This window comes from Notothenia coriiceps, unplaced genomic scaffold, assembly GCF_000735185.1.
Source record: "Notothenia coriiceps isolate Sejong01 unplaced genomic scaffold, NC01 NC01_scaffold00006104, whole genome shotgun sequence".
NCBI lineage: Eukaryota > Metazoa > Chordata > Actinopteri > Perciformes > Nototheniidae > Notothenia > Notothenia coriiceps.
The window spans coordinates 456,427-470,340 of record NW_011338805.1 but is presented as its reverse complement, the minus strand read 5'-3'; the positions used below and the strand labels follow the sequence as shown (position 1 = coordinate 470,340).

Sequence of the window (13,914 nt, the reverse complement as noted above, 5' to 3'; positions counted from 1 at the left end):
ACAACCAAAAACAACACAACCAACACCAAGAACCCCACCACACAAACACACACACACCCACACCAGAGCGCCCCACCAACCAACAACACGACACAGCCCTTAAGGGAGTCCTAGAAGGCCTACAAGCCCTGGTTTCTGACAAAAAAACAAATTGGTCTTCCATTTTTGTTTTTTGTAAAGCTTTTCACTTGGCAAAAAGCAGGGACGGCTGGAGGGTTTTTAAAAACCATTTCCCAACTTGCGCCTCACTGTTTTTGCTTATTTGTGTGTTGCGTTGTGTGTTGGGTTCCAAGAAAGGTAAGTGGGAAAAAGCATCGGGCACAGGGATTGGGAAGGACGGGAAGGGGCACTTGCCTCCACAAAGTTATTGGTTAAAATTTTATGTGGAGGAAAAAGTGATGGAAATGTCTGGGCCATTTTTTTATGGCTTGCAAAAGGAAACTTCCAAACCTGAAGCCTTAACCAAAAACAACTACAGAAAACCAAATGCTTCATTTTATTCCCCAAAATTCATTCTGTATTTTCTCTTAAAAGAATGGGTTACTGGCTTGTGAAAAAAAAAAAACAAAAAAAGAAAAGAGCTGACGGTTTTTTTCATATTATTAAAAAAAAAGGAAAAAAAAACAATGAAAAACCAGGAAACCCCCAAATCTTAAAAGCCGAAGCATTTCAAAGAAAAAAGAAAAAAGGGACCATTTTTTTGCCAACAATGAACTGTTGGATCCCAAAGACAAATTTGGGGTCGAAGGGACTTGGTATTTTTTGAAAGCATTGTTTTGACTTTTGGCTTACTTCTAGTTTTTTGGTGTTTTAAGAAAAAAAAGGACAGGCCAGGGACATTCCACATTCCCAAACTTTCCTTTGACCGCGTTTTTCTCTGTCCATTGTTAGAAAGGAATGGGGATAAAAAAAAAAAGTTGGGCTTTCCTTTGTTTTTGGTTCCTGAAATTCGGGCCATGCAACCCGGGTTAAGGGCAGGGACCAATTTGCCCAAAGAAAAAAAAAAACTTCTTTTTTTGGGGGATGGGGGGGCCTTTTTGGGGGCCCTTTCTTTTGCCATTCTCTTCCTCTTTTTTTTTTTTTCCTCCTCCTCCCCGTTGGTTTTTTTTTTTTTGTTGGTTGAAGAGGGGGAAAGGGGATTTGGGGGGCAAAAAGGAAAAAAGGCCCCAGTGCCATTTTCCCCAGGGAGGGTTCCTGGGCCCCGGGCCCCAATTTTTGTTTCTTTTTGGCGGCTTAAAAAAAAAACCCCGGTTGGGGGCTCAATTGGGGGCCCCCATTTTCCCAGACCCCCAACAAAAAAAAGGAAAAAAAGCCCCCCCTTTAAATTTTGCTTCCCCCATTTTTCCCTCTAAAAAAACCATGGGGGGGGGGGGACCAGGGAAGGGGGGGACGGCGGGTTTCCAAGTCGAAGGGGGTGGGGAATTTGTGGGGGAAAAATTCCCCCTTTGGCCCTGGGGGTCCCTTTTTCTTAACCACCCCAAAAAAAAACTAAGGGGGAGTTAAGGCAATTTCCACATTTTGAGGGCGGCCTTCCATTTTTAACAGTTTCCTCTTTCGGGTGGACCCCATTGTTGGGGGGATCCCCCACCGAACGTCCATTTGTTGGGCAAAATTGTTTTGTCTTTTCCTTTGGGGAAATGGCCCGGGCTTTAAAAAGGATTGGGGGGGTTTTCTGGTTTCTTTGTTTTTTTTTTTTCTTATAAATTATTGAAAAAAAAAAAAACAAAAAACACAACGGGTCCTTTCCAAAAAAAGGCTTCCCTTTTTTCCCCACCCCCTCCAAAAAAAAAAAAAAAAAAGGGCCCAGGGTACCCCAATTCTTTAGGGGGGAAGGGGGGAAATAAAAAGGGGGGGAATGGGGGGGAATGGGGGGATCAAACAAAATAAAAGGGGGGGGGGGGGCAATGTTTTTCTCTGTTAAAAAGTGGTAAAAAAAAAGGGCTTCCCCCAAGGGGGGTGTGTGTTTGGAAGGGGGGGGTTTTTGTTCTTTTTTGCCAAAAAAGCCCAAATTTAAAAAAAATTTGGGCGTCCAAATGGATTCCATTCACTTTTGCCCCTTTCCGGCACCCCGACCCCACTTAATTTGGTTACACCATAGAGAGCGCGGTAGCCCTTTTTGGGAGGGGGCCAAAAAAAGTTTTGGCCCTTCCCTCTCCCCCCCTTTCCAAATCCCCCCCTTGGTTGGCGCCATGGGGGGGCTTTTTTCCCCCCCCAAAACTTTTACCCCCCCCCTCTTGGGACCCCCGACCAAACCACCAGCGGGCACCCAACCCAAACCAAAATTTACAAAAAACCCCCCCCCACCCAGTTTTTGGAAAAGGGCGGGGGGCCCAGGGCTTGGGGAAAAAAAAAATGGGTTTTAAAAACGAACCAACTTCCCAGGCCCCCGTTCCCCCCTTGCTGCCCAGTTTTGGGGAAAAAAAGGCTCTTTAAACAGGAACAAAAAAAAAACCAATTTTTTGGGGGGAGACATTGTTTCCAAAAAAAAACCCCCAAGTGGGGGGGGGCTAAGGGGGGGCCCTTCTTTAGGGGGGGAACTCCTAAAAAAAAAGGGCTGGTTGGTTTGGTTTGTGGATTGTTTGGTTGGTGGGCTTTTGTGTGTTGTTGGTTGTTTTGGTGTGGTGGTGTGTGTTGGTGTTGTTGTGGTGGTTTGTGGGGTCGTGTGTTGTGGGTTTGTTTTGTTGGGTTTGTTTTGGTGGTGTGTTTTGGTTTGGGGGTCTTGCGTTGTGTGTTGTGTGTGGTTTTGGCTGGTTTTTTGTTTTGTTGGTGTGTTTGTGTATTTTGGTGTGGTGTTGGGTTTGGGGTGGTTGTTTGTTGGTGTTGGTTTTGTTTGTTGTGTTTTTTGGGTGTGGTTTTGGGTGTGGTTGTGTTTGGGTGTTGGTGTTATTGTTTGTTGTGTTGTGGGGTTTTGCCATGTGTTGTGTGTTTTGCCATGGGTTTGCGTTGCCGGTTTTGGTTGGCCACCCCCGTTTTGGGGGGGGACTGGGGGTCCAAGGGGGGGAAAAAAGTTTAGTTTGGTTCTGTTTGGTTTTTGTTGGTGCGGTTTTTAATCCAATTTTTTGGCCCAATCGGGGGGGGTTTCTGGGCCCCCATTCCCCGAACGACTAACTTCAGAAATCTCTCAGTAATTAAATACTTAATATTTTAAATGCGGGGGAACATATAGGGTATATATTGTCCCTTCCAGCCAAATGCTGTCATAACTTACCAACATATTTTACTGCACTTATGTTGATGCTATCAACACACACACACACACAACACAAACACACACAACACAAACACACACAACACAAACACACACACACTTCAAGTCATAGATTTAACAAGCAATCTGGTGCGGTATTTTTGTTGTTGTTACTCGGTTAATCTAATAATCACTTTCTTGAAAATATTGGGGTAATAACAAAAATAATACACACCACTTATAACATTTGACCATATGCTTTAAACAACTTCCTGCTAAGTATACGTGTCAAATTAAATCACAATGAAAGGCAAGTTGACAAAGCAAGTATTGTTTATGATCTTTCCTTCAGGGACTGTGTGAAGCATACAAATATTTCTTGGAGTCTCTCCCTCAAAAAATACACATCAATAGATGGATAAATATTGAATAACTTTTAGCCAATGGCATAAAAGTTCAGCGGCGGCAGCTTTTGAGACTGCCTGCGGGGTGGTCAGGCACTTCAAAGGGTCCTGCGTGGCCCCCTTTGAGGGCATGGTAAACAGGGGCATACAGCGTGCCCTCCGAAAGACCGGCCTGCGTGAGGTCACTTCCTCTTTTTCTCAGCTGATCCTCCAGCATTCCACCTCGACTGAGCCTTCCAGCCAGAAATGAGACCGCCTGTCTGCACCTCCGTCCCTGTCCATCTCTCTTCCATCTTTCTCCTCAGCCACAACTTTCTAACAGGCCTTATCTATAGACATCTGTATCCCTCCCTCTAACTCTCACTGTCTTTTTTATTGTGGTTTCAACTCACTCGGGGTCACTCAGGCTTCAGACTGCTGTTATCTAGTAGGCCAATCTGGGTCTTCTTATCACTGCTGGAGCATCTAACTGCCACTCCCGCTAGAGAGATCAAGGTGTTCCTTTGCATTGGTATACGAAAAACCAACTACCGTTTACAGCCCTATTTATTGATAAGGGGATCACGTACTGGAACATGTATGCCTACATCTTCCACTAAAAAAGAAATGAAATGGCTTGACTGATTGAGCGAGACCAGTGGGAGTCCATGTGGAGTTATTATTGGCATTCATGATGCTGTCTACCGTAATCTGTCTTTTCTATATGTACAACAGCCAGTATGATGCAAACCAGGGAAACATTCAATCACAATTCCTTCTCAGTCAGAGGTGGGTGCTGGAGCGGGATGGCAGGAGCGGCAACTATACAAGCTGCATTTCACATTCAATTTTATCACTCTAACAGCTAGATGTGCGCCTAGGCAGCGATGCTGCAATGCCTCTGATCTTACCAGCCTGTGTACTCAGATCACACTAGGGCTGGGCAATATGACCACACATTTTACAATGTATTCTCTAATATTGATCAGTGTCAGTACTAATCACAATGTCAGTTTAATAGAGCTCCCACTCGTCAATTCTGATTTTGCTTCTGTTTTAATCTAAGAACTAAAGCCCAAAGAAAGAAAAAAAACTAGAAGGTTCATTAAAATATTATATACTGAGTTATTTATCACCAATATACAATATTTTAATTATAGTTAATAGGTACAGTAACATGTAGTATTGAGAAAGGGTCTGTTATCCTGCAATGTGCAAGTTCAAATATCTGACTGGTTGTCCATCTTAGTTGTTTCAAGTACGTTTGTGCCCCACAGCCAGTTCCTGTTTTGGTGTTGCATCTTCGTTCTAAGCCTGTTAGTGTTGCATTGGGAAAAATAGATGCTTGAATTTATTTTGCCAATAATAAAACACCAAAGTGTTTAAGATCATGTGAGCTAACTTGCTTTTGAGCAACCTAATACAAATAAAAAATGTTCTATATATATATATATATATATATATACATACAGTATATACTGTAGATATTAGGGCTGTCCCAAATACCATTTTTCGGGATCCGGATATTCGGTAGTAATCAGCAGCGAATATTCGTTCGGGGGGGGGGGCAGTAATCAGCAGCGAACCGCTTCGACACGTGTATTTCGGTTTAATCACGGCATTCTTTTTGTTATTCTACAGTATTGTTGTTTTATACTTATTTGTTAATGTATATAACCCAATTTGTGTTCTTTGAAATTGAACAGGATATTGCATTGTGTTTGTTACTTTCGTTGCAGTTGTATATGTCTTAAGTGTAATTTGGCTTGGCTTCCTATTTTGTATGGACATGGATGAGTTAGAAGAGCTATGGAAACAACGTAACGGAGATTAATGGAGAAAAAGTCATATCTACATATAAAGACGGAGAAAGTAAACGATAACGTTTATGGTTAAGTGTTAGCACCCCCCAAAGAGGCACAAGCTCTTACGTTAATATTGGAGATTTCAATAAATCAAAAAAAAGAAGAAAAAAAAGAATATCCGAATAACGAATTTGAAACCCGAATAGTACTCCAACGAACGAATATTCGGATATTTGGGTACAGCCCTAGTAGATATAGATATATATTACAGCAACAATTAAATCATGCAACTAATGCAAGTTGGAGCAACAATGATTACACTAAATGTGTTGTTCTCAAAGCTCATTTAAAAGGGAATCGTACAGCAGGAGTTAAATGGATGTGAGGTATTAAGTATTTACAGCCGTATGAGTCATAGCAGGACAAAACCTCAAGTATTTACCTGCAGCTTTTGTTGCCTACAACCAGTTTAATGACTTCATAGGAGTTGGAACTCATTTCTCAGCCTCTCCTAAAATAACAAAGTAAGAAGAGGCCCCTGAACCCTTTGGTATATAAATAACACTAGCATCGCAGAGAAAGATAAGGAGGGCCTTAGCTGGGCTTGTTTTGTTCAGTATAACGCTGTCATTGCTAGCTCTTTGTCTTAAAAACACAACTTTTGACAAGGTTTCTGTTTCAAATAAACAGCCTTGTCGACTCCTGCTATTTTAAGACGTGCTTAACTTAAATGGGCAAAATACCAAGGAGGCCTTGGCTTGCCAACTTTTGAGTAACTGTTCGAGATGGTATTTATTACACACCATAAAAGTAACTCAACTGATCAAATGTCAAATGCGACTCAGAGGGACACTCTGTCTCGACAGTGTAATTTGTGTGATACAAAATCTTTGCTACCTTCTGTGTGAGCTCCACAGCTGTGACGACTACTAACTGCATTGCTTCGTAGAGTGCTTAAACACAAAGGGTCAGCCGTGTATTATTAGCTCCAGCTCGAGGGTTACTACAGGAGATATTCTAGATGAGCAAACAAACTTGGAAGGTTTCTCAATCTCAAATAGTTATGTGCTTTTCAAATTTTCATTTTCATAACAATATGTAGAAGATGGCCGACTCCAAAACAAAAGTAACAACTGTGCCAATAATGTCCCAGGGCATTCATGATCACCTCACTAATTCTGCTCAATCCCCACTCCCATTGATTTTTTCTTGCTAACCCTGTGACCACATACAGTACGTACACTTCCCTACGTTCAACCTTTCCATTGACCTCTTGAGAAACGTTCCGCCTTTAGCTAACGACTAAGTTTATACTCAATTGTTCATTCTAGCGCGGCTTGCCTCTCAGATATTGACATGCCAGTGGTGGATGCTCTGTGTTGTGCATGTGCTGCGTGTGCCCCTATGGCTGTCCAGCCAACTCTCCTGCCAGACTACTCCTCCAACTCCATGAATAGGGTAATCAATGTTGAAGGAACGCCCACACTTTCCTCAAATACGATATGTTAAAAGACCAGCATTAGCCCATTCTCTTTGTCAACATAAGACCAGTTTTCCACAATCTTGCAGCTCAGAAAGAGGCTGGGCTGGGTTATCATTTCTCTCTGGGATTAAAAGGTGGTGTTGCTGTCCAAAGAACAACTGCTGCACCTACCACAGTGGCAACCCCCATTGACATTTGCCTCCTGATCACTCACTAACAGACATAAGCTCTGTTTTTCTGGGATTCACAACACTTCTCCATGTCAAAATGTGCACTTATAAAATAACAAGTTTACATAAAACTGTCTGGGTGCGTTAGTGACTGTGATTTAAGGGGAAATGCAAACAAATGTGCATTTTCTAGTCAAAACATCCACTTATGGGGACAAGGGGAGGCTTTAACACCGAAGAGGTATGGGTAAGAGAAGAAAAGCAGGGTTTGTTTGTCTGTCTGTCATGCATAAGGGAAGAAGAGCTGGTGAAAGAAGAAAAGTACCGGGCGGAGTTCTACTTACAACGATGTGTGCCGGTGACGGGGACCTGGCATCTTTAAGTGCTTGTCTACTTTGAAGACCCCCTTGTTGAACATCTAGAAGGGGCCATTTCATCTGTAGGTACTGAATGGTAGAAAGGAAACAGAATGGAGAGAAAGAAAGCAAACATGTTAACAATGCAGAAAGCAAAAACCAAAAAGAACAAATAAAAAATAAGACACCAAAAAAGGAAGACATTTCTTGACATTGGTGTGGAAACTCAAAAACGTGGAAAACAAAGATCTAAAAGGTGGATGGGGTGAGGACGGCCTCAAGCATGCATATGAGAGTCCAGTATGGGTACACAGTAGTATTATCATAAATAAATAAAGCATAAAACAGGTAGTTCTTTGGTAGCCAGACTCAGTGAGCAGGAATTTTAGAACAAAAGGTTATTTTTTTCTTTTGTAAAGTAGCTTACTAGTGACTTTGGGTTGCATTAAGTAACTCATTTGGAGTTGGGGGAGGGCAGAGGTCAAAGGTAGTACTATACTAAGCTCGTGGCTTTGAGATGACCTAATGTCATAAATGTTGTCAGACTTTTATTGGAACCCATAAAAAGGTTAAAGTGTGGCGTCTGACTCCACTCCTCTGGGTTTAAGCCTCCTGACGGCTCCCATTAATGATTGACTTGGGCTCTATCAAAAGTCTCTCCCTCTTTCTCTCTCTCACACACACAGGAAAAACAGATAAGCAGAAACAAGGGTCATGAGAAACATCTGTCTGTTATAAAGTGGGTGGAGTCCTTCTAATTTGATGACGTGCTTTTCTTACTCTACCTTGAATGGTTTACGTAGAACTACAAGGTTATTGTCTTCATCTTCAACATATTCCTTCAAAAATACCCAAAAAAAACACTTTGCGCATATTTACATGAAAGTGAAATTACTCTGACTATACAGCCAATTCTCTTCAGACATGTCAACCATGGACTGCCTGGTGTTTGCTAAAGTATGTAGTCCAGACTGCATGTCAATGTCACAGCCACCTAGTTCGAGGTAAAAAGGTCACAGCTGCTGTTTCAGCTCTGAGGCCTTAGGAATGGGTACCGTACTGAGAGTTGAATGACCTAAAACATGTGAAGAAGGGAAACTACTTAGGCAGCAGGACATCCCTCACATTCAAATATTAACCTCAGTGGCCTGAAATTAACTGTTTGACACAACCACCAACGAAACCGGTAGTTAAAAACCATTTCCCGGCCAAGCATTTTTTTTTAAAAGTACATTTAAATGTTGTATATGTCTCAAGAAACCACCAGGAACAACATTTGGTGCTGGCTAATAAATACAAAAATCCTGTTTTGTAAGTTTTGTGCCAAAGATACTTGATAGCACAAAGAAAGAAATGAAAATGTTAATTCTTATGTGCTGCTATTACACAACAGTATTCCCCTAAAGACAGTCGGACAGATTAACTGATACTAAGGTTTCCAGGACCATGATGCCATTTGCACCTTCAACATGATCATATCTGTAAAGGGTCTGAACTCATCTGAACTTCGGACTGCCTTTACACATGTTTGGAATTACTTGAAGATGCTATCTGAATCCTTTTCACTTATGAGTGATTGAGATCACGTGCCTCTTTGCAGTTATGACACAAGACCTAAGAAAGGTTCATGAAATTGTGTTACATTGCATAATTATCTCACCATCATTATTGGCTCAGAACCCAGGATCACATTTTGACACATGGTGAGTCAAATGTGAGGCATTGCTGTTTAATAAATTAAAACAGTGCAGTCAAAGTCCAGTTTGGCAGTTGTTTACCAATGCAGGTACATTAGATTACATTTATTTGTACTGCCATCCACTAATGGTGACAGCGAGTTTGTATGCATGTGAGGCCGGGTGTGTGTCTGTGTGCTGTGTTTCAGAGCTAGTCAGAGAGTGAGTGTGTCGCGACCCTTCCTGAGACTGTGTCTAAATCAGTGGTAATTAGTGAAGAGTTCACTGTGGGGTGCCTGCCAGTGGTAGACGCTGGAGGGAGTTATTGACTCCATGTCCTCGGTTACAGCCTATGCGAGGGGAAAAACGGTTTGCTGCCTGGTCTTTCTCCACAGCTACCACTCATTTATGACTCCAAGGTGGTTTTTATTGCTAAAAAACTGAGTTTGTTTATGCTTGTTTGCATGTCCTGAGAGTGGAAAAAGGAAAGGTTGTAAAAAAAACTCCAGAGTTGTACTCTTGTGGGTTTTTATGGACCCCCCACACTGGGTATTAATTGCCATGAAGGAGGGAGAGGAGGAGGAGAAGACGGGGGTGGTGTTGTAACAGTAAAAGACGAGGAAGAGAGTGACTGGGCTGTTGTCATCCATGAAGTAATTCAAGACAGTGTCCATTGGTGCCGGGTAGGGTGGGGGGGGGCTAGAAGACGAGGCAGTTGGGTAGAGAAGGGGGGTTGGATGTATATACAGTCATGGGAAAGTCCTGCCATTGCATGTGCGTGTACACACATGCTCACACATACAAGTATTCATACACAGCTGCAGCCGGAGAAGAGGTCAGGCGAGAGGACGCTCTGAGAAGGTGGGCACGGAGCGTGAAGGTGACACCCGACTGTGGTAGAGAGACACTGAAAGACTACGGACGGGGAGGGTGCCGCAGCGCATGCCCCGACAAGTGGCTTCACTTCAGCCCTGCTATTACAAATGTTCTCACACACTAATCTCTCCTGCAGGTTTTACAAGCATGCCAAAGAAAACGGAGTCCCAGCAAGCACCGGGCTTTCCGACATCCCCCTTCTTGGCCTCCTTCCTCTTCCTCCGCCCCATCCGCCTGCCCCGCTAACCGACGCACCGCCTGGGCTTGAGTAGGCCATGACCTCTGACCCCTCTCTGCTGCTCCAAACCCCTCCCTGTTCCCTACTCTGCGACCTGAAAACTCTCCCGCTACGAGGGGGCCCCCCGGGTAACTCAAGAGCCATTCCAATGTGACAAATTGCTCCGGAGTTCCAGGATAACTCTCTCTTCTCCTCTGTCTCTCTTCCTGCCCTCCTCCCACACACACACAAACACTAAAACGCCCCCCTTGACAGACCCCCACCCTGTAAGAGCCACCCAGTGACTGTGCTGGCTTCGGGTTGGGCAGCAGACGGCTTCTCCTTCTCCCTTTCAGCCTCCCCCTTTCTTTTCCCTTACCCAGCGCCCCTCCACGCCAGGCCAGACCCACAATGGGAGCTGAATGACTCAATTGTCTCTGATGAAGTGAAAGACAAGGGAGTCCTCTAAATCCTTACAGAGGGATGAACTCACTCTCACTGTTCCGATTTTCTTCTCCTATACTGCTTTCCCAAGCAAAAGAAGGGGGCTGGTGGTGGAAGTTGTTTACATGGGCCTATGACTAATGATTATTTTCCTTATTGATTATTTTGTATCTTCTTTTTTCAATTAACCATTCGTCTATACAAATCTGTCAGAAAACATGCCTGTTCCCAGGGCCAAAGGTCCCAAGGTGATGTCTTCAAATACTTTTTCCTGCAGACCTTCAGGACCAATTTGTCCAAAGCGCAGAATTATCGTTACATTGAAGACCAAACAAATACAATTTGGCATTTTTCTCAAACTCTATTCTTCTTTTTACTATACTAAGTTTGAGCAGGTGCTTTCTATTTGCATGTGAGTTACTGCTGCTGTACCAAGGTCTGGCATGTTATGAGCTACAGAGTGTTAACCCAGATCCACACTGACTGTCATCGCAGTGAAAACAAGCTGGGGCCTTGTTCCCGATGTCACAGCTCGTGGCAGAGGGGAAGTGGGCTGGAGACAATTCGAGGGGCATCCTGAGCACTCACACATCATCCTCACACGTCTGCACACACCGGCCCTCACCACTGTTGTTACTAATTCAACAAGCTGGCATGGAGGCTATTTGGCTTAAAACTTGGTACCAGTGCTGGACTCTGATCCTACCAAAATATAAACCATTTTGTCCCCATCCTATCAAACATTAACCAAACGTCAATATGTGCTATTGACATAGAACGGGGGAGGGGGGTCTTACTCATAAATGTTTTATTGTGAATGAGAGACAAGGAAAGTGCAGGATTGTTATGTTATAACAACCAGCTTTTTTTTCTGATCAAGCCCCAGTCTGATGTGTTTATCGGAGCAGCAGCCATCACACGGCGTGTTCGTTTTGTTTTGGATTAAGAGCAGAGGGCTTCAGACCAATCAAACAAACATAGCTCATTATGTGCCAATGTGGCTCCAAAACACTTCCAGCAGGGAACCAGGGTACAGATGATGAGGACCACTGGGGCTCCAGCAGGCATCCCGTCCATGTGAGCAATGTGAGAATTGGGGGGGAGGCAGGCAAAGGCACAGAGACAGATAGCAGCTTGGGTTTAGAGTTAGCATATGGATACTGTGTGTTGCTGTAGAGAGTCCAGCAGATCTTCGGCCCATCTGTGGCCTCATAACATGACAGACATGACATAGCTCTACACAGGCGTCATTGACAACGTTTACAGATGACACATGTACATTCACAGCGACCCCCCCTCCCGACATGCTTACTCAACCATTCACACCTAAACAACAATGCTCACATACATTTGAACATACTCTGGTAGACAGGCCTGGCAGCTCCTCTGGGAGAGCGCTCAGAGATGGGATTGACAGCTTGCAGATTACACCAATCAGACCGCTACTCTAAAGAGCTTTATTTAAGTCTGAAATGATCAAGGCTAGTAAAAGGGAGCCCATTCAAAGCTCTACAAGTAAACTGCACCAAGCTTAAAAGATTAGTCCATCCAGTTTGACTACAATTTTATCCCTTTAAAAACAAGAGCTGAGCATATTATCTTGATCTGCTGCGGATATTACCGGCAGTCTTTGTCCTCACTCACAGGTGCCAGAGAAAAAGCAATTGCGTGCCTATACAAACACGTAATTTGTTGCGGAAGGGACAGTAATTTTCTGTAATAGGGGGAGGGAGAAGCCTAATGCAACACAGACACTTTGAAATCTACCTAATTAATAAAGAAATAACTAACCCACTGAGCTATATACATTGTTGTTTGGGTTTCTGTGTTCAGTAATGTTCTTTTGAAGAATTGGTTGACTGTAGAGCAAATAGAGTAACGCAAGAATACCTTGACAAAACTGGAAGAAAGTTGCAGACACAAGAGGGCCCATCATGGCTGCTTTGCTTCTACTAATGCACATTTTATGAGTTAATATTAAAGAAAAGAAAAAATACCCCACCTGCTCCGATAGCCAGAGGCATTTTGCAACCAGGAAAATAAAAGTGGAATGTGGGAAGGCCTGGGGTTTGTGTGCCCTGGGGCAGGAAGGGGTCCGCTGGGCCCATATTTACTCCAAAGCCAGATCCGCTTGGGGGTTCCACTGGCCCTGACAGCACTGGGGCCGCCGACCTGATCCAAAACCTCCCCTCCTCACCTCCTGTTCCCCTACTCCCTTTGCCAACAATCTCCACCTCCACCTCAAACTCCCCTTCTTGCATAAAAACTCAACCTGACACTTTTCATATAAGCCTTTTTTTCCCACGTCATTCGCAAATGACCTTTAATTCCTCTCCACCCAACTCAGACTTTACTAACCCATCGGTGAAATGGGCCAGGAGAAACAACTCCTGTTGTTAATATTTCAGAAATAACTTCAGTCTTTGGCAAAAAAAGGGAAATAATCACTACATTTTAACCAGTTTGGTGGGATTCTACTATACTTTTTTCAATGAACACTTGACTTTTATCTGGCCTCTTCTGGAAGTTAGTTTCGCCCTCTTAAACACTAGTTCATGAGATAAGTATGGCTTTGCTCTGACACTGTTTACTTAGCAAGTGTGGACAAATGTGGTGTTCAAACAACAGCTGATTGACCGGAAAGTTTCAAAGGATTGCGCAACATGTAACCGACAACAAATCTGTCTACAACTTGAGGACACAAAATTGTTTTTTAGTCAGAAGCTTTTAAAAAATGTACTTCACTACCTTTAATTAGATTAATGATAGACTATAACAAAAACGATCAAAACACAGTCTGAAAAGATTTTAAAGGAAGTGTTAGGGTGACATGAATACAGTGTAAAACCCACCAACTTCTCAACAAGCCTCAGAAAGTAAACACCGTTCCATTTCTGGCATTTGCACCCCCTCCCCCCCTTTCCCACTGTCCCTTTCCCTGTGTCATTAAGAGTATCTCTTGGCTGCTCTATAAATATTGTGGCAGGGAGGGTGAAGGCCAGCAGGAGCTGGCTGGTCTTCCGTCAGCCCCGCTAATGAACAGGCGCTCTGGCACCTTTAGCATCAGGCTCAGCTGCAGAATGCCTCGGCTTTCAGGTGAGAGCTACTCCTCTATCTGAGTGACTCTTTCTTGCTTTTCCAATACTCGGACACAAATAAAACTCGCCTTCAGTGGCATTCATGACCACTCGGGTGACCAACTGAATGGGCTATATGTAGGGCTGCTCAATTAATCGTATTTTAAATCGCATTTACGATTATGGCTTGCAACGATTACGAAAACAACGTAATCGAAATAAAACGATATTTTTTATATG

At 43.4% G+C, this 13,914-nt stretch overlaps 1 protein-coding gene across 18 annotated transcripts in view; it reads right to left on the bottom strand.

The window, feature by feature from the left end:
• The window catches only part of tcf7l2 (transcription factor 7 like 2), a 92,505-nt gene that overhangs the window by 52,205 nt on the left and 26,386 nt on the right, over positions 1–13,914 (bottom strand). For all 18 annotated transcript variants that reach the window (XM_010768886.1, XM_010768889.1, XM_010768887.1 and 15 more), the window contains exon 4: positions 7,373–7,474. In XM_010768886.1, the coding sequence (XP_010767188.1) occupies positions 7,373–7,474 (102 nt within the window). The remainder of the gene's footprint in view (positions 1–7,372; positions 7,475–13,914) is intronic.